The 20916-nt window shown below is 38.6% G+C and overlaps 1 protein-coding gene across 2 annotated transcripts in view; it reads right to left on the bottom strand.

The window, feature by feature from the left end:
* LOC112455431 (epithelial discoidin domain-containing receptor 1-like) overlaps window positions 1-20916 on the bottom strand; it is a 190476-nt gene that overhangs the window by 14610 nt on the left and 154950 nt on the right. For both annotated transcript variants that reach the window (XM_025017330.1, XM_025017331.1), the window contains exons 8-13: window positions 19584-19923; window positions 17477-17667; window positions 17030-17211; window positions 11661-11783; window positions 7538-7647; window positions 1057-1257 (exon numbers count right to left, since the gene is read on the bottom strand). In XM_025017330.1, coding sequence (XP_024873098.1) covers window positions 1057-1257; window positions 7538-7647; window positions 11661-11783; window positions 17030-17211; window positions 17477-17667; window positions 19584-19923 — 1147 coding nt within the window. The remainder of the gene's footprint in view (window positions 1-1056; window positions 1258-7537; window positions 7648-11660; window positions 11784-17029; window positions 17212-17476; window positions 17668-19583; window positions 19924-20916) is intronic.

Below are 20916 nucleotides of genomic sequence, written 5' to 3'. Positions count from 1 at the left end.
GAGTTATCGAACAATGCCAAAGTTAATAAAGAATCGGAATTTCTTCTCGGATTTGTACAGCTAGATAATGTAATTAATTTCTTTCTTAAAAAAATTGCAATTTTCTATGACACGATATGACGGTCTTCGAGATCTCAACGACTCGAGATTAGACAATATGCATTTCTCTGATAATTTTCAAGCAGAATACATATGTATATAGGCGTACATATTACGACATTTGATATTTTTAGAAGTATTGAGAGCATTTGATTAGTCGATTTCAACATTTTTTTTATCTTTCATGAGACTTCGGCGGAATATCAGTAGTTTCAACATGCAAAATTAAAAGGTCGATACCGCGACATTTTATTGGTGCTACAAGGAATCCGGTATATGCAAATTGAAATTTATATACCTATCGTCGCTAAAGACGCGATCGTGGATTTTTTAAATACTTTGATGCGAGGTAATGAGAAGATTAATCGTCATGACATTAATATATTTAGCTGCGTTTTCAGGGAACGTCTCATATAATGATCACAAATCTTTATATCGCATTAGCCAAATATATATATATACTTGTATATATGTATATATTTTAACAAAGCAGGATATTGCTTTCAAACGCATAGATATGTGCGTTTCATGACTTTTTCACAATTTTATTCACGAAAGGTACTCCAATTTGATATTTTTTGAAGATATTGCGTTGCTTTTATTTGGGAACGTTCAATTTCCGCAGCGATCGTTACATGAAACATCCTGCACGCGTGCCATTTTTTTCGGAAAAACGACAGCGAATGTTTTGATAAACATTGCTCTTTCACTATATCAATAAAATAACAAGTCAGCAGGAAAATAATTGAGGGCGATACAGTAATTTTAACGAAATAAAAGAACAAAAAATAGTGATTATCACGACAATCCAAGAGTAATTTGTCTCAAATTTAAAAATTAACGATTAATAGGCATTAACACTAATTAACAATTTTAAGAAAAATTAGTCGTATATGAGGAGAATTATACCGAGTGCCGACCCTTGATTAATCCCAAAATGTGTCGCTGGAAAGTTACCTGAGTGTTTTGACGCCAATTGGCATGGAATGCGCGTCTTCGGCAGTGATATGCGTCTTGAGAAACTGGCAAAGATCCCCGTGCTCCAGATATTCCATTACCACGCAATACGGTTCCTCGCGGTAACAGGCGCCCAGGACCCGTGCGATATTGCGATCTTCCAGAGCTGCCAGAATCCTCACGTCTCTTTGGAAGTCCAACCTGTGCGGGATTAACCCAGTTCTTCGGTGACTTATTACTAATACTGTAATTAATTAATCTCGCGGAAACTTCTCAGAATGAAAGAAGTCTAATTTCATGTTCGATTTTGCATCAATTATTGAGGTGATTATGTTATACAATTTTGAAGACAGATCTTCAATCCTCCGTTCTTTTGCACCCTCGAAGTGTACACGTGGGTCTGTCACGTTCGACGCTACAAACGCTATTTTTCTCTACCTTAAAGTATTTTTAAATATCTGAAAAAATTCATGAAACATCTGTCTACATTACAGTTGACGATTTTATAGTCATTTTGAAAAACATCGTTTATTTAATATTTTCTGGCAGACTTGCAAGTTTTACAGTTACGAGCAGAAATCATTTTGGCTCGGACGCCGTAGACCCACGTATACAGACGGAGGATTAAAACGCGAGACACGAAATGTATATTCATGTGTTTAGATATGTGAGAAATACGAAATATATAAATATATGTGCAAAATAACAAGGCAACGGCAAGTAAATTTGATATCGCGTTAAAGCAACGAGAATCACCGCGTTGTCCGTCCCAGATAATGACTCTCATATCGCGTTGCGCGCTCTCTGCATTGTGATCCCGACGCTCGTACAACGTTAACGACCGCAGTCGCCGTCCAGTTCGTTGGGTCGCGTACTTCCCGGATAAGAGAAGGCGCTTTCCAGCGCTATAGAGTACAAGAGTACACATATGCGCGACGCGCCTTTCCACGCACAGCATCGTTACTCCGGCCTTACTTACGATCGGCTTGATAATGGCACTCTCGCGTGATAGTTTAACGCGACCGTTAACAAAACTGCGGCACGCGGCGCCCTGCGTATCGATTCCCCGTAAACTAAGAATCCCGCTGGCGTCGCGCGCGATAGTCCTTCGAGCCCGGCAGCGTGGGCGAAACACATGGTCCTGTCGTTGGCCACTATATGCAAAATAGCCCGTTTAGCGTTACCGCGGCGCCGCTCCTAGGGCAGGTTAATGACTTCGCATTAGCCGAAAGTTCGTATTCGCGGTTCAATCTTCCCTCCTCTTGTGCCGCTGACATCGGCGGTTATACAGAAATCCCCCCGATTCTGCATGCGTTGGTGGTGTTCACGGTACCGCGAACGTGATGCCGAATTCGTAGTTTAATTTCGATCTATGACTGCGAAAATATCCTTTGTCTTCTCGACAACGATTTTTATCTTAATGGCATTATAATAAATATAAATCTACAAGAGCATTGTACGTAAGATAATTATTAACTTAAGGCTATTATTAACGGATAACTTTCGAGAAACGGTATAAAAGCATTAAAAAAATTGCACTTGGATTTAATTATAACTTCTTGAGTTACAATTCTTGAAGTAAAAGTGGAACTTGCGCGTAGCAAATAGATCTTAACAAATTAGCAACTTCTAAAGTGACGAAACTTTATCATTGTGATTTCGATAGCTCGCAGAGATAACGAGTGATAACCCGTCGAGTAAAACTTTTGTTTAGGGGAGGCACCTCCAATGACCTTGTCCTTCACATTTTTTATATTATGAAGATTATCCTATATAACAAGTAAACTTCAAAACGTTTTAGTCGTTGCTCGTTGTTTATTAAGGTAGTTGTATCGCGACAGTATTAATCAAAAATAATGGTCACACTGCAATACGATAATGTATGAAAACTCTACTTATCTGTGTAAAACTTTTGACTGAGCTTGTACTGTTTTTACTGTTTTCACTCGCGTCAGTAATGTCAGTATACCAGTATGCTATCGAGGTTATTTTGAATAAATAGAAGAAATAGAAGCGAAAATGTCTGTTGAACGTTACAAAGGAAGATTAATTTAAAAAAAGTATTAAAGAAAAGACTTAAAGCCTTAGCGGCAATGTCTGAACTACATATATATCTAATCTTCATATGCGCAGTGTTGCAAGATCTTTACAGGTTAGCTGTCGTATGCGTCCATCGCTATGAGAAATTGTGTACTTTGTGTAACAATAGCTTCAAAACTAAATAGATAAGGGTTTTGTACTTTTGTAAGAATATTTTTACAAGTCTCTTTTGTCATCTCTTTGTTTTTCATTAAAATCCTATGAGTAGTTTGATCGCTACAATTACAAACGTGATATAGGAAGCCGTTTTCGTCCTACGATCCACTTCCACTTTTAAAAAAGGCGTGTTACCTGAGTGAATTTCGTTTGTATCGTAAAATTGAAGCCTCTTTTCCGCGATGCCGATTGGCTATCTCGATTGATTGCCGCGCCGTAGCTTGCTTCATCCCGTGAGGGACTGTCATCGCGGAGTGTGGCGAGTTTCGTGCGTGTAGTGCGTCGTGTGTGTCATGATGTGACAGCTAGCTCGCGTCGTGTCGCGAGGTTAATCGTCCCGCGTCGTGTCGCAATTATTATATAATAGCATAATGTTAAAGCTAAATGGCGCGCGCGAAGCGCGCGCGTCTGTATAGTGTCTAGTACATGTAAAAAGTGCTAAGTTTGATTTCCATTATTTCAACTTTGGTATAGTCAAGCTTTTTCTACTTCCACGTGTGTGTAGAGCGTGTTTGCATTAATATGCTGTTCAAATTTTAAAAGATTCCTATGAAAATGGGTTTTGTGATACAACTACCTTAAAAAGTTGTTAACAAAAAAGTTAGAATTCTATAATATACGATATGAATCAAAAGGACAAAAAAAAGTAGTCTTGTTTTTTATACTTTATACAGTTTTTAATTTTATCATACAAATAGTAAGTACTGTTAAAAAAAAATAAAGCCATTCTTTTGTAATTGTCATAACAAAACGATATACTTATAATAATATATTCTATATAATACATTCTTTAATGTACAAAATAATATACGTACAAAACGAAAATTTTAAATTATATTTGATCAATCTAATGGACACATAAAACTCATTACCTCAAAGAAAGCATCGATGCGTTCATCAAAATCGTATATTTTTTGAAATAAAAATTCTGCAAGATAAATTGCGAAATAATACAATGATATAAACCTTGTTATAAAAAATTTGTAAATATATTTTTGGGCAGAACAGGATGCGAAGCATCTCTGTTGCATGCAACATTAATGTTACAATGATATAGGGGTTGAGTTAGGTTATATTTTATAACCAAAAAATATACTTCCAAATTTTTTACAAACAAGGTTTATTATTGTACGGCTCACGTATGTGCGTAAATATTTTCTTAAATGTACATGTGTCAGAAAATTACGTTCTACTCATCAAATTTATTTTGTTAATAACTTTTTAATAAACAACGAGCTGGCTAAAACCTTTTGAAGGTTACTCTGGAGGGTTACCGTTATAATATATGTAATATATGAAGGAGACAAGATCATTGGAGCTTTCCTTAAACATCAGGAGTTTTACTATCCGTCGTTTGCCTCGAATGAACACAAATCGGAGCAATCGAGCCGATGCATTATTTTTAATAAAGTATCACCGCGCGAGTTGCGCATTGTGATACGCATGGCGTATAAAACATTTCTTATCTGTCGTTAGCATAGCGGGGGATGCGAGCATCCCTCGTTGTACCTTTTTTATTTATAATCGCGTAACAGACCCTTACGATCACCTGTTAGACTGTACGCAATGGTATGTAGGCAATGTAAATTTTGCAAAAGGATCGATAAAACGCGTAACAGCATAAATAAAAAAATCAATCTCAAATATATTCAACAAAATTAGAATACAAAGTTAATTATGCAGTAAAAATGTAATTAATATAGGTATTAGAATAACGAATTGACGCGGCAAAGAGGTATCTCTCGCGACATGTTGCATGCATTATTAAAGGATGAAATTTAAACCAGTGCCAGTGTACCTTGAGTTAAATAATATTTTGTCAGTTTTAATTATCATGTGTGTCGAAATTTATTATTTTAACACAGAACAGTATTATTTTAACTTCATTTTAGTTATTAACATTGGTTTAGTTAAATTAATGACATATTAAGTAGAAGGAATGATTAACATTGACTCAAATTGAGTATAATTCGACACTACAAATTTAACGGTGTACCTAAGAGTGCGGATTTGCGGTTCCCATACGTCGCAACAGTTGCTCGCGTTTCGATGCGGCGGGCGAACTCGCCGATGCAGTCACGAGATGCTATAAGCCATCCGCGCGATAGGAGCTTGTTGCGTGAGCGGATGTTGAGGATACACCGAAGATCTTTTGAAGATCTTTCTTGCGCGTGAGATAAAATACGACGGGTCTCGGAAACCGTATGTGTATCTAGTCGTTATATATACGGGATCGACAGAATTGTCACGATTTTTGTCCGCGGAGATTGTTCCGGCAATCTTGAAAGTTGATCTTCTTTTAATTACATTCCTTTACACTTAATTATTAGCATCGATTAATTAAATCGATTATCGGTTTAAGTATGTGGATTTGTTGTTCCGACAAAACTTAGAGCTGTGTGTTTCAAGACCAAAAAATATTCGGCGCGCAGTTCACTGAATTGTAATATAAAATAAAAATCATACAGAAATATTATTATCGACACAAACATCCTGTCACGGCTCTAAGCCCTTTGTTATTTAAGTGATTTCAAATGTTCAGATACCTATTTATAGCTCTCGCTTGAGTTTCGCATTTTTGTAAAGGTTTAACGAATGGATTGATTATGTGAAAATTGATTCTCACGGAACTAAATAGCGAAACGTCGATAAAACGTGTCGATTGAGGTAATGGTTAACAATACATAAATTAATCACTTTCGTAAGATGCTTGTGCAATCACTTCGCACACAACGTGATGCATCATGCCGGTGCACTCTGTTACGGAATTGCAATATGCAGCGAAACTCCTCGTACAAGTAGACACACTCTACTGCACGCTAAATCAGCCAAATTGCTCGCTATTCTCCGTTCACGTCGTCTGAGACGTCCGACAGATTGCTCCGTGGACGGAGTCGACGACATTTCTCTTCGGCTTCGATGCCAGGAGTGTACACCAGGCGGTGCGGTATCCAATGGAGAGTGCCGTCGATTTTCGTCGATGTTCGTCGGTGGGAAGCTTTGTCATCTCCGCTACGAGGTCTCCCGCCCTTCGTTCCGCGCAACATCGGCCCGTGGTGCGCGCCACAGTCGGACCCGATACCCTATCTCCCTCCCGGTCATTGTATGCAAATCCGTTCCATTCGTGGAATCGAACTGGCCTTTTTCTGATGTCTGACGCGAGATAGTCGCGAGAACGATCGTCCGGGAACGGTATATCCGGACGTTTCGCCGCCGCGGGGCTTCCTCGGCGGACGTCGCGCCGCGACGCGGGTCGTCGCGTGCATTCGGAGAACACAGACGGGGACTGCTCGTTCTCTATCTCCAAATTCGATGTATCACGTGCTGTTGCCACGAGAACGGTCGCTCTCGTATAATTTAGTTTGCCGCCCACTTTTTCCGCATTTTTGGACGTGTGCCTTATGCTGTTACGCGAACTCCCGGTTCCATCTCGCGAAAATACTTCCTCTTATGTAAATTTCGATACCGTGGGCTATTGAGCTGAAAATTGTTTTCAACTAACGCGCGCGCAATGGCCGAAATATTTCTCTAGATATATTTCGAATGTGTATTCCGAGAATGCACTATTATCCATTCGTAGTGTCAAATAATACACAAATTGAGTCAAATATACTCAATTTTAGTCGTTTTTAACCATTCCTATATAGGTCGCCATTCAACTCCTATTCAATTTTAGTCATTAAGTTAACTAAAACAACGTTAATTTAACTAAAATAGAGTTAAAATAATATTACTGTTCTGTGTGAAAATAATAAATTTTAACACACATGGTAGTTAAAAATAACAAAATGTTATTTATCTCAAGGTATTGGTTTAAATTTCATCCTTTAATATTTATGTTAGTGCATAGAAATGTTAACTAATGCATAAAAAGTTTACTAAATCTGAGTGTACTTCTTCATCTAACATTTTACGATCAATTTGTCTCACGATAAGCCTGGATCGCATTTTTTTAACGTTGACTATCGATCGTATCTGTTCCGGGAGTGAAGTAACTTATGATCTGTATGTCGGTCGATATCAATAATGATGCATAAAAGTCGCGAATGCGATCGGATAGCAGACATGGAAACGCGTCTCCACATAATGGACGTAAAAAGTTTATCGTTGTACACGTGAAAATGAAACGTGTTAGAGAAAGGCATGCTCTCGTTCAATCAAGCGTCACCATGGCATAACGAAACAGAATGCAAATTTCGGCTTCCATATGGACGTGTATACTCACTTTTCCTTCTCGCTGGCTTCCGGCAGTAAAAACTTGACGGCGACGAGTCGCTTGCCGAGGGTAGTCGTCGTTCCGTATTCCGGAATCCCTTCAGCTTCCGCCACGTATACCTTTATATGCATAATTTGTTTGAATTGCGTTATGTACATGCATGGAAATTACTCATGATCGGGGTAAATTTTGCAGAAATAACTGAAATTCTGTTGTAATTTTGGTGAAATCTCGTCGTACGTGATTTTGCATAAAGTCAACTCTTGGCTAATTTTATTTATCGATTATATTTTATCCGTTTAGATAAATAACAATTTTGCAAGATCAGTAATTTTTACTTGGTTTTTCAATTATACAACAAAGGTTCTTCTCTGTTTTTAATCTTAGCGTATTATTTTTAAAGAAAATGCAGATTCTTTTGCAATACAGTAAAATTTAAATAAATACAAACCAAGAGAAATACACACAATTTACTCTCATATTTTATAGTTCCAAGAAAAGTCTGTCTTGCAATTTTATCCTTCCCTTACTTTAAGATTATGATAAAATTATGATGAGATTATGATAGTCTTTTCATTAACCGATAATATGTAAAACTACATTCAGAGAACTTTCTGAGCCGTAGTAATCGTAGCCTACAAGTCTAGAACGGAAGTAAAAAAAATGATCGATTGTCGTACGCATCGCGTAACACATTACGATTGTATCCTTTTGCGATTTCCGCGTAAGAGATTCGACGATCTCGCAAGTCGACCGGGACTCGAGATCGACGTGACCGATCTTGCGTACTCGTGGGAAGTCTCGCACGATCGCGTCTGCATATGCGGATGCATCCGCGTCCACGGAAGTCTGACGCGGCAACTGGCGAACTGTGCGAAACGAACGAGCGAACATTTCGGCGATCCTCCTCCTCCTACTACTCCTCGTCCTCCTCCTCCTGCTCGCCTGTCATCATTAACGACGCGTTGGTACCCGAGGCAGGAAACAAAAGGGAATTATTAGCCGCTCTAACGCATCCTAAACTGATTATCCTCGACGACCCCGACGAGGCGCCATTGTGCCGGCGAAGAATAACGCGTCCCGGGCACTTCATTAATCGACGTATTGTTGCGCATCCTGTGCACGTTGAATTGCCTGTGCGCGCTGCGCCGCGCGGCCAACAAACGGATTGATTTCGCGATCGTCGACGGAGGAGTTGCGACACATCGCGCAAATTCACGCGGGATAGGGCGAACTTGCTTTATATTCGTGTACAATTATACATGGCAACGGATAACGCTGATAAATTAATTGTTATAACGGCGTAAGGCGTAACATTTTTCTACGTTACACTAAAGTAATTCCATATCTCTCAAAATTACACCAGATAATTTTCAAAACAAATTAGAGAGTATAAGTTATAATATACTAGATGACAAATGTCACAAAGCTGTTTTTGCAAGTTTCTAAAGTTAAAGTTTCATCAGCATTAACTTGGTAACGGGCGCCTGGGGTTTTTACACCTCAATATCAAAAAATGAAATTTACGTCACAGTAATTTTAATGTGCTTCTTTCATTTTTTTAAATATTTTTTTGTTTGTTCTTACTTTTTATAAGACTAGATTTTGAGCCCGCGCCTCTCTCCCCAAACTCACTCATTAATTAGGAGCACCCAAATATTCTTTCTCCTCAAACTCTAACCTACATCTTCGAATTCTTTTTTAATTCCCGAAAAGTTGAGAAAATTTCGTAACCGGTTTTCCAAAAAATCGGTAACGAAAAATTATACACTTTATAGCAAACCCCAGGAAATTCTACCTTTATTTCATATACAATTCTTTGAAATTCGATCAATTAACTCCCGAGAAATTTAAAAAATTTCGTAACCGGTTTCCACAAAAATCGGTAACGAAAAATTATCTATAAAAATTATCCATAAAAAAAATTCAGCTTGATATCTCAAAATTTACGGAAATTGGAACAGAAATCGAAAACTCTTTTATTATTAGCAATTTTTCTATAAACTCATTGTAGCCATCCTCAAAAAATTAGAAAATTTTGAAACAGGTTTCCAAAAAATCGATTATGAAAAATTATACACGTCTTTGCCATCTCCGAAAAATTATAAAATTTTAATTACAAAATTATAAAAATTTGGGCATTGTTTTTAAGAAAATAACGAAAAATTATCTCTAAAAAAATTCAGTTAATATCTCAAAATTTGAAGAAATTAGAACAATTACGTACATTTTTTTAAACAAAAATCGGAAACCCCTTTAGAAAAATTGGAAAAACTTCGTAACCGGTTAAAAAAAAATCAATTATTTCCTGAGAAATTGAAAAAATTTCTGAACTGGTTTCCAAAAAGATCGGTAACGAAAAATACACATCATGGCAATCCCCGGGAAATTCTACCCTTATTTCATATTTCCCGAGAAATTTGAAAAATTTCTAAACCGGTTTCCAAAAAGATCGGTAACGAAAAATTATACACTTTAAGCATTCCCCAGAAAATTCTACCCCTGTTTCATATACAATTTTTTGAGATTCGGTCAATTAATTAATTTCCGAAAAATTGGAAAATTTCGGTACCGGTTTCCAAAAAGATCGGTAACAAAAAACTATATACTTTATACACTGAGAGAAATCTAAATAGTTGTGGCAACTATTTTTTTGGCAACTCTGCAGTTTAACTACTTGTAACTAGTTTTCCAAAGTAATAGGAACTAAATAGTACTGAATACTATAAAAGTATAGTCACAGAAACAATATTTGTCAACTATTAGTTGAAAGTTAAATATCGCCTCAACTATAATTATTATAGTTATATAGACTCCATAAAACAAGATATGAAAATAACATTTTTCAAGTTTAGACAACTCCTTGACTTATTGTTTAGACAAATATTTTTTTGTTGTGTAGCATACTTCCAGAAGCTGGTGCGGGCGACAGCGCGGACTCGCGCGGCGAGAGAGTTCGGCTCGCGCCCGCTACGCTGTGCATCGCCAGTATACTTTTGCGTGTTTAAAATTCAACATCGATTCCTATAACTAGGGTCGCTCAGCAGGGTTTTTCCAGCGATCTTTCTAAGGTTCGCCAGTCAGGGTATGTTCACCCACATATATATTAATCAATTTTGGATTATAAATAGATTGCATCGACGCCGCTAGGCGTCGCATCGCCCGTACATTCTCTCGAGTTCAAAATTCCGCACCAACCTGTATATAAGGAGACCCCCTACGGGACCAAAACAGATATTTTCAGGCGCTAGTCGCCTAGGTATATTAATTATAAATCTTTTAGTTTAACAAATAAGAAATTATTCTTTATTAGACAACTCTAAAAATTATGTTGATATCACTACAATGAATAATTATTCATGTTACTACAACATACCTTTTGCATACACAATATATTTTTCGTTAATGCCACTACTTTCTTGTAGTTTAAATAATTTATTTATTGTTGTTATTACAACTATATTATACATAGTTGAGGCGCTATTTATCCACAAATTTCTAGTCGGTTTAACAAAAAAAATTATAGTTGCTGGTACAAATTTTTTCTCTGAGTGTAGCATTCCCCGAAAAATTCTACCCCTACTTCATATTTAATTCTTTAAGATTCGGTCAATATTTCCCAAAAAATTGAAAAAATTAAAAAAACCGGTTTCCAGAAAATCGGCAACAAAAAACTATACACTTTATGGCACTCCCCGGGAAATTCTACCCCTATTTCATGTACCCTTGGTAAAAATTCGGTCCACTAACGAATGAGCAGTTCGCGGTCAGACATACATACATACAGACGACGGTACTTATATATATATAGATAATGTTGAATAAATCTATATTATCCTTAAGTACTGAAAATCACTAATAAATCACTATCAAATACTAATAAATTATAGAACAATAAAAAATATACGAGATGTAATTAATAACAATGATTTTTAATTGGGTGTAAAAATCACCCCAGGTGCCCAATCACGCAAAAAAATCAAGCGCCCGTGCGATTTATTAGCGTAACAGACGTTATACTAATCAAGGTTCGCTGATGGATAGTTTATCGATCTATCCATTGCCCGTGTCTAATTGGGAATATATACTTATTATTCGTGGGGTGTAATTGTGTAATAACAATGTCAATTACCGTTCCGAAGGCGCCTTCGGCGAGTTTGGAGAGCATGCGAAGGCGATGCCGTGGGAAGAGCGGTACGCTGGTCTGCTCCAGACGTCTCTTCAGGGCCGAGAGTACCTCCTGTTGAGTCGGCGACTGCAACACGAAAGAGCAAATGCATTGTGCGGGCTATCCGACGATAATCAACGATCTGCGATCACGCTAGTCCCGCCAGGGCGCGCATCGTGGGTATCGCAGAATCTATCGGCCGTCATTCGACAAACGGCCTTATCCCCTTCGATCCTTCGCGTTCACGTCTGCGGATTATCGAGTACACGAGAGAGCGAGCACGCGGAAACTGTAGCGCAACTTACAAGTGTTCTATTGGTCGTGAAGTATTATCGATTGGTAAAAGCCAACTCGTAGAATGTTAGATGATAAGACGCGATATATCTCGCTCGCTACTTTCATCGAAATACTTTTCCGCTCTTGGATTATAGAATATTTCAGTGAGATACGTGAAAAATTATAGGACATTGCAATAAAGCGTTTTAAAATAAAGGGAAATAACATATAGAAATCTTGTCGGATCTCGTGGATCGTTTGAAGGATCGGAATACACGACATCTATAAATATTCCGTTACACGAATTGTTGCACTCATATGGAAAATGGACGCACTCGTGCAACAGCGTATGGTCAATATGCTGTGTGCACGATCGTCTATTTTCATTCGGGGGATACGTATACGTAACTGATCGCGGAAGTCGTTCTGAAACCTGATGGTCTCTCATAAGTGAGAGTGACATGAAAAGAAATATTGTCGAACGCGTCCGGGTGTATACCGCCGAGTAATCCCCCGTTTTACGGATAACAGTGAATCCGCCCGGAGAAGGATGATTGGCATTGCTACGAAGCGTCAAGGCCAGACTCGGCGCGACACGGGGTGAAATGTTTTGACTGTTTCGAGTGGCGCTGTCGGGTGTCAATCAAGCGCAGACGTCTCGACGTAGACACGGGCACTTTCGGATCTGGAGCGTCCCGTCCTGGGGAGCATTGTGCCCGGATCAATCTCGATTCACGCCGCGGAAACGCCGTATACGCAAAGCGCGATTACCAGATGTGTCTATCCGCGGGACACATCGCGTATCTCGGCGCAGAGAAAGGACTCACTCGACAGTGAAGAAGCTGTTCGCATTCATGACTTCGAGGGAATCGATCGTGGAACAGAGCGGCAAATATGCTTATCAAGTATTCTCCCTTATATCTTCTATAGAATCCCGATCCAAGGCAGAATATTGTGCAATAAAAAATACAAAACACTTTGAATGTCTAAATCGTCCGCCGCGTGATTATAACTCGAGCGACCTCTCGCATTCGTAACAAGATATAAATAAAGATTGTCACCATAAAAATAATTAGGTATGTTACGCTCGATGAAAGTAACAGCTAATTAAAGCGAAAAACGGCCAATTTTCAAGCAATAATAAAGGTGTTAAAAGATAAATTAAAACAAATTTGTTTATTAAAAATTTGATAGAATAAGCTGTTTACGTTTCGAAACCATAATAAACACAACGAGAAACGTTTTCGCATAATAACATAATTTTCTAATTTCTAAGATCAGTTTAAACTCAAATTTCTTGACCTAATATTATCTTGAACATCTTATTCAGACTCAGTATTTCCAATTCCTACATTACAAACTAAAAATATTAATTAGAATAAAAATGACAATGCGATAAAGTGTGGCTAGCTAGGGTTAGAAAGATAGAAATAAAATAATTACGTCTATTATAATTATATCTGATAAAAAAAACGAAAGATTGTCACAATTTTTCATCGAGGAATATGCGAGATATATTTTACTTGCTGACTGTCGAGATTTTCTTCATGAAAATGCATTAATAAACAGATAGTCGCGCGCAATGTTACTTCTAAAATATATAATTGTATATACAATTAAAAATCAGCCATTTTCTTCTGCAGAAAATAATTCATCTGTAACATGTATCTTCTGTATTTTGTCGCCACTTTAAGACAAATTGGGCGTTACACGGCTCTTAAAACAAGAGATTACTTGCGTCATAAAATTTTGTACGGGCCGTATGCTCTCGCCGACACTCGATCCCGGGATGGTTGGCCGTGAAATCAACCCCTATTGCGCGATATTTTTGCAATGTCGACTGGATGAGCTTTACCGCTGGAGGCGGGGAGGCGGTTGGAAACGTGATTACACGACGCGCTTTCTCTCCGCAATTAACGGAGCGGACTGAACCGAAAACCGTTGAACCGCGTAATGATGATACATTCCATGAGGGTTGCAGGTTTGCAGCGGCGGTCGTATCCGCGAGAGGACCCCTGTCGACGTGTCCTGTCGACGGGAGTTCGTTTACAGGCCATGCGACGACGGCGATCAATCGATCGATTTCGCGGACAACCCGTTGACTATGCCGGCAGTCTCCGGCTCTATTTCCGGCGCGTGTGGGACGAGCCGCGATAGCGATTTATCGTCTAAGCAGAGCGACGTCACACGCCGGCTGTTTTGCCGTCCGTCCCGCGTTCGGCAATTTGTTCCAATTACCCTTTTCCGAAGTCACGTCGCTCCTGTCGCGTTAATTATTTGCGTTGTGCTAGGCGTGGAAGTTACAGTCGCGCAGTTAGGTATACTGGGAAAACATAACGAAACAATTTTTATTTTTATATGTCAGTCACGGATACTGAAAGTGATGAAGATAACAATAATTCAACGAAAGTTACGGAGTTAGTTAACAGTAAAAGTTAAAAAGATTTCAATATGTTTAATTTCGACAATGTAAATAATTATCTAATCGTTTTTTTACATTTTTTTTAAGATTAGTTATAAAATCTAGATTAAAAAATATTAGATATATTTGAAGAATCTTGTAAGACTCATAGAAAACAAGCATACTTTGATGCAAATTTCACCAATAAAGTTTCAACCGTTGAGTATTTTTTATCCAAAGATCATAAAAAGTTAAAAAGATTTCAATTAATATGTTTAATTTCGACAATGTAAAGTTATCTACACTATTATATATTTTTTAGAGATTGATTAGAGAATCTAGATTAGAAAATATTAAATATTAGATATATTTGAGACATATATTTGAGGAATCTTGTAAGACTCATAGAAAACAAGCATAACTTTGATACAAATTTCACCAATACAGTTTCAATCGTTTTTATCCAGAGATTATAGCTTGTAATTGCATGATAGAAGGAACGTCAGATGATATTACTTATAATATATTATTCCCATACATGAAAGGTGCGCATAATCGGACGGACATTTCAAAGAGAGCTTTTACTGCATGTGTATCAAGTATTGTCGGCCTCCAGCAGCGAACGGTATCGCCGTATTGTTGACACCGGAGAAAAACATCCGTCAATACCGATTATACGCTCGCTTTTAACTTGATCTTCGGCCGCGATCCCGTGATTCTTTTCATGTCAATAGAGAGCCCAGGGGATCGTCTCGCGTGCTCGATGTCGGTCCGGAGGGGTTTCCGCGCTCTTTTCCGCCCTCGTATAGCGCTCTGGCATTCTGGATACGAGCTACGTTATACTGTACCCACGGGAGGTATATCCGCCCCAAATGTTCCGTTCTCGTTCCACCATATTGATTTAAATTATTAATTGCGAATTTATCTCCGACCGGTGGAAAGTTACGTTTAATGGCACGACAACGGCGCGCACTTTTTTTCGGCTTTTTATTTATAGAGCGCACATTAAGATCAGTCGGCAATATTCGTTAAACGTTAATGCCATCGCTTTTCCTTTTCTTGATTAATATAGATTCTCATCGTCTTGCAATACCCACAATTATATAATATACCGTGCTAATTAAACTAAAGATACTTTTTCTACCCTATTTATTGGATAACGTAAAGATAAATGTTAAACAAGAGAAATAATATTAACGTATGTGTACATACAAAGATCCAAAAAATATTTTAAGTTTTTTCAACCCTACGTTTTCTAAAGCCAATAAAGATAAATAATTTGATTTATATTAAAAATTGATATTTAATAGAATCTTTTTTCTGCATTGGATCTCGTTATATTAAAGGATCCCGTACGATTTATATAAAAAAAACGTTTTCGGTCAATTTTTTTGAATTTTTAATATGTTGAAGTACCCAATAGCGAATAACAGTTAATATATAAAACCCGCAAATTTTCATAGAAGACATGCAATCATACAATCAATTGAATGAAAATCATGCACCCCATTTTCCTATATAGATTTACAAGGGAATATTTGGAACTCATCATCTCTCACCGATTTTGGATATGTTTGGATGGGCATTGGATATGTTTTAGAGTAGAGAAAAATAACAAATGCGTATTTTTTTTTATCGGCTTCGAAGCATGTTTAGGAGTTAAAACAACCCCTCGAAAAAACTTCCATGTGTTTGATTACGAGTTGAATGTGTCTGACACCGTGAGGTACATGAAAAAATGTTTTAAACAAAAAGGTTAGGTGTATTTAGATATTTTGAAATGTTGAATTTTTGCAAAAATAATAATACTGAACGGTGAACGCTATTTTCAAATGCCTATAACTCAGAAACTAATCATAGAAAGTTGATAAAATTTGTAACTTTTCATCAAAGACACAAGTACTACAACATATTAAAAATTCAAAAAAATTGACCGAAAAAACGTTTTTTTCATATAAAATATTATAAATCATGCGGAGTCCTTTCTCTTATAATATTGATACCATTAAAGTTAACGAAAGATTTCATCTTGTTCATTTTAAAATTGCAAAGTTATTTCTGTTACATTCTGGTTTTCGAAATCTAGGTTCGTGGGCTTGACGCTTATATCATTAATTAAGGTTCCTGGGTACTCGTCGCAGCCATGTTGGAATGTGACGTCAGAAGCGAGAAATGACACGTTGAAAATTCTTGCGTAGCATTTCCAAATAAAAAAATATTTGCTTAAAATAACACTACAGATCACTTCAGCACACTTCGAAAATACTCCGAGTTGAGGACCCCTTTCCCTTGACAGTTAATAAACAGCCGTAAAACGAATGTGATACGATGCAGGCTTGTGCGCAGGCGCATGACTAGATTTCGTATTACATTCATTTTACGGCTGTTTATTAACTGTCAAGGGAAAGGGGTAGACTTAACTTCAACTCGGCGTATTTTCGAAGTGTGCTGAAGTGATCTGTAGTGTTATTTTAAGCAAATATCTTTTTATTTGGAAATACTATGCAAGAATTCTCAACGTGTCAAATTTCAACATTTCTCGCTTCTGACGTCACATATTTCATGAGATGTAGGGAAAGAGCCCAAAAGCCTTAACATCATTAAAAAACGAATATAAAATTATCTCATAAAGTGCCAAGAGATATGAATCTGTCACCTTCTTGTCCTCGGTCTTCGTGGCCCGCGAGCTCTTGGAGAAGAAGCTGTCCTGATCGCCGGTGGCGCTGGAGACGGTCGCCCCGCGGCCGGCGCCGGCATCCTGATTGAGCAGGGGTACCGTGCCGAGTTCCGGTACCGCATAATCGTACGACGTGTCAACTGCACCGTTCGCGTACACCGCTGCGGATGATATAGCAAAGGAGGAGCGAGCGCAGAAGGGGATGGCGTATTGATTGCGGTCAGGGCGAATGCTTTGTTGCCGGGACCGTATGTAGGTGCACGGCCGTTGGCACAGGAGCCACGGCTGTTCGAATGTGTGTACGCGGAGTGCGTACATATGTGTGTCTGCACGAGCGTGCGCGAGTGCGCGAGTAGTCGCGAGTAGATGTAGGTATATGGATGTCGTGTGTAGATGTAGGTGTAGACGCGTTCGAGCGCCGCATACCTGAGTGATTGATGTTGGTGCCCTTGTTGTTCAGCATCATGTCTTTCATCTCCATAACGACGGTGCTGTAGCTGTAGTACGGCGCGTACTTTAGCGCCTGATACGGCTCTTGGTAGTCGTCCAACTTCACGATATCTAGGAGACGATTCCCGAGATCGCGGGGCAAAGTCGGCAGAGAACCGCCCGCGTATCTGAAAGAGGAGCGATCGATTAAGATCGCGTTCCATCTCTCGTCAGATTACCATGGCTGATAATTTCTTAGCTACATCACTCGCGCTCTCCGATTATAGTCGCAAAGAATAAATAACGGTGCAACTATTCCCTTTTGGACATATGTGACTTGATATATTTATCATATAATCTACCATTTATTTACTCCAATTGCAGTAGGCATCTTTTATCAGTCCCTTACTCGAGCTGTGCATATAATACATAAGCCTCACTTAAATCGTAATATCAATGTGGTCGGATATTACATTCGACCCGCCTCGCATTTAAAGAGAATTACGTATACAAAATGTATTGGAATAACTCCGACTTTGCGGATTGTACGGATCTTTGGTTTTCAAGGGCAGTATATATTTTCCGCTCGAGAATTTTAGTATCATGTGTGCGGAGCACACGCGGTCCGTCAAAGGACCGGCGGCGCAACATTCGCACGCCTACTTGAAGTTACACGTTACACGTTCCTCTCTTTCGCTACGAAGCTCGCAACCTGTAATATCGGATTGCACAAAGCGGATAGAGGGGGGCTCGGGAGGGGAGGGATCGATGCCGAAACCTGGTGCGGGATGCTTCGGAGTTACGAGGCGGCCGTAGGATCTCTCCTTTGGAGACATTCGTGCCGCACAAACTCGATATATTGCCCGAGGATGTCCGTTATTAGACGTTATTGGACGTTCGCTAACGAGCACGGTGGATGGAAAGTTTATTGGAAGGCCGCTTCCGTCATCTGAGCGTGTGGACACAAACTTGGAAGAAATGAGGAGAGCACGGCTTCGTACGACGCGGTCGTGTATTATCGTTAAACACGCTTCGCGATGCAAAAGCGAGTATTCGTATGGTCCTATATCCGGCTGTCTAGACATCCATGGTCACGCAATAAATAAGAACCGACTAAAAGTAATAAACATCATTCAAAGTTGCTCCATCTTACTAGCTGACAAATTTAACCCTTCGTCCGCATACGTTTTTTTGGCACCTTTACGCCGCATAGGTGGGTCGTTTTCGTCTTGACGTTTTTTTTTAAGTGTTAAAGTGTTACAAAAAATCTGAAAAAATTTATGGAGGTAATTCAAACCTTCAATTTGAAGTATCAATCATAAAATTATAAGCAATTTAATTTTTTCACATATTTTTTATTTAAGAAATGGAGCAACTACAACTACAACTTGTAAAATCATCTTTTACTCAAAAAATCATAACTTTAAGACAAATAAAGATATCGAAATGAATAAAAAAAGAAATTGAAGGGGAAAAACGTACCTTTCATAAAAAAAATATTGCATGCAATTATTTTGAAATGAAGTGCTTAAGTGTTCGCCGCCAACCTCGTTTTTTCAAGAATTACGTGTCTCCTGTGACGGCTGGAGGAGGTCTGGCGCCTTGAAACTCGGTAGGCGGGTTCTCGGGGAGCATAACTTTTTTTACGGATGCGCAGTGGCGCCATTTCTACGCGTTTGCAAAAGTTACAACTACATTTGATTTTCGCCCGGACGAAAACGACCCACCTATGCGGACGAAGGGTTAATTATTATAAAGTTATTTTCTATTAAATTTATATTTAATTAATTACTTAAATTATTATAAAGTTTATTATAATTATTCAAGATATCATTTCACATTTCAATTCGAATATTGTGGCTCAATGTTAAAGATTATTTTAAAATTATGCGATTTTATTTTATTTTTCATCAATGCGCGTATTTTAATCGTAAGAAAATTCTATTAATATATACGCGACAGAGAAAGAGAGAGAGAGAGCGTATCAAAGAAATTACATCCCGGGTTTTTTTTACGTTGTCTAGGATCGCACTGTTCTTAGCAATTTCGTTTCCTCTTTATACGTTATTTTTTTTTTTATTTTTCAACAAGTAATCGATTGTACCTTTCATCGTCCTCCAAGGTGTACGCCATCAGAGCCGCGCCTTTCTCGACGGTGGCGCAGGTGGATCCTAAATGCGATGGGGCTTTACCGGTCATAGGGCTGGCGAAGCACTTGCGTTGCCTGTGTCGCGAAACAATCAGAAATATCGCCACGGCGAGTGAAAGTATTACGGCGGTCAGCACGCCGATCACGATCGCCATGTACGTCGGGTCGTCGTGTTTCGCCGTCGAAACCGGAAGCTCGCCCTCGGCGGCGCCGTTTTTCTCAACGAAGACATCACTCTGAATAGGCGATTCGGTGGTCGGGGCCTCCTCGGGCGTAAAGTTTCCGTGCGCTATATCTAAATTAGAAAAAGAAAAAAAATCAGTTTCTCTCTCCTTCAGGATCCTTGAAATATATATACATCATATATCTGTGTTTTCAGTCTCGAAATTTTTTTGTCCAAATTCGCGAATTCTTCAAATATGTTTAAAGGAATCGACATATTTAAATATATTAAGAAGTATAATATGTATTTATGTATACTCGAATTCTTCATTTTGTAATACATGATTTTCTAAACGCGCTGAATGATATAGATAGATAATCCACTGTAGCGTACAGCGAAATTTGATATACGGCAACGCTTTGTGGTATCATTCGTAATTATTATGCCAGTACGATTGCAATTAATAACTACCATTATTGTTACATACAATGCTATTATCTCTGTTATTATTATGCCTGTTATTATAATGTTGCACTACGTGTATCATGCCATTATTATTGAAACGCATCCTGAAGTCCTTGAGAGATATTATTATAGAAAAAGTTTGTTTTCCCATCATTTAACCATTTAACGCGAGTGGATAGCCACTGGATAGGTATCGTTGACTTGAACTTTGTGTACATAGCCACGAGCGTTAAGCAGCTCCCCTCACAGAAGGGTGAGCGTCTAATATACGCGCGGAGAGATCAAGCTAATCGTGCATAAGGTGCGCAAAGATCTGCCTTTGAGGACTAAGGATTACAAAACATATGCGCGCGAGATAGATATAGGTGCGTGGGCCGTGTGTAAAGAGCGTATGTAGAGCGTATAATATAATTAACCTATACCTGTGCTTTGACATACGGCTTCACTAAGGATGCTTTGCGAGGATACACGAAGGTTCGTTACGGGGAAGAGTCGTTTAGTTTACTTCTCTCGTAAACGCGAGAGATAACGTTCCCTATTTATTATCATCGCGATATTCGCATGAAAGAGAGACCCCGGGCGCGCAGCTTTCAACGTGTAAACATATTATATTACGCTTTTGTCGATGGGCTGTTTTGCGCGCAAAAATTGCGTAATTAA

The sequence above is a fragment of the Temnothorax curvispinosus genome, unplaced genomic scaffold, assembly GCF_003070985.1.
Source record: "Temnothorax curvispinosus isolate PA1 unplaced genomic scaffold, ASM307098v1 QBEX01006086.1, whole genome shotgun sequence".
Lineage (NCBI taxonomy): Eukaryota > Metazoa > Arthropoda > Insecta > Hymenoptera > Formicidae > Temnothorax > Temnothorax curvispinosus.
The sequence above is the reverse complement of the archived record's forward strand: the minus strand, read 5'-3'. Positions and strand labels throughout refer to the sequence as shown.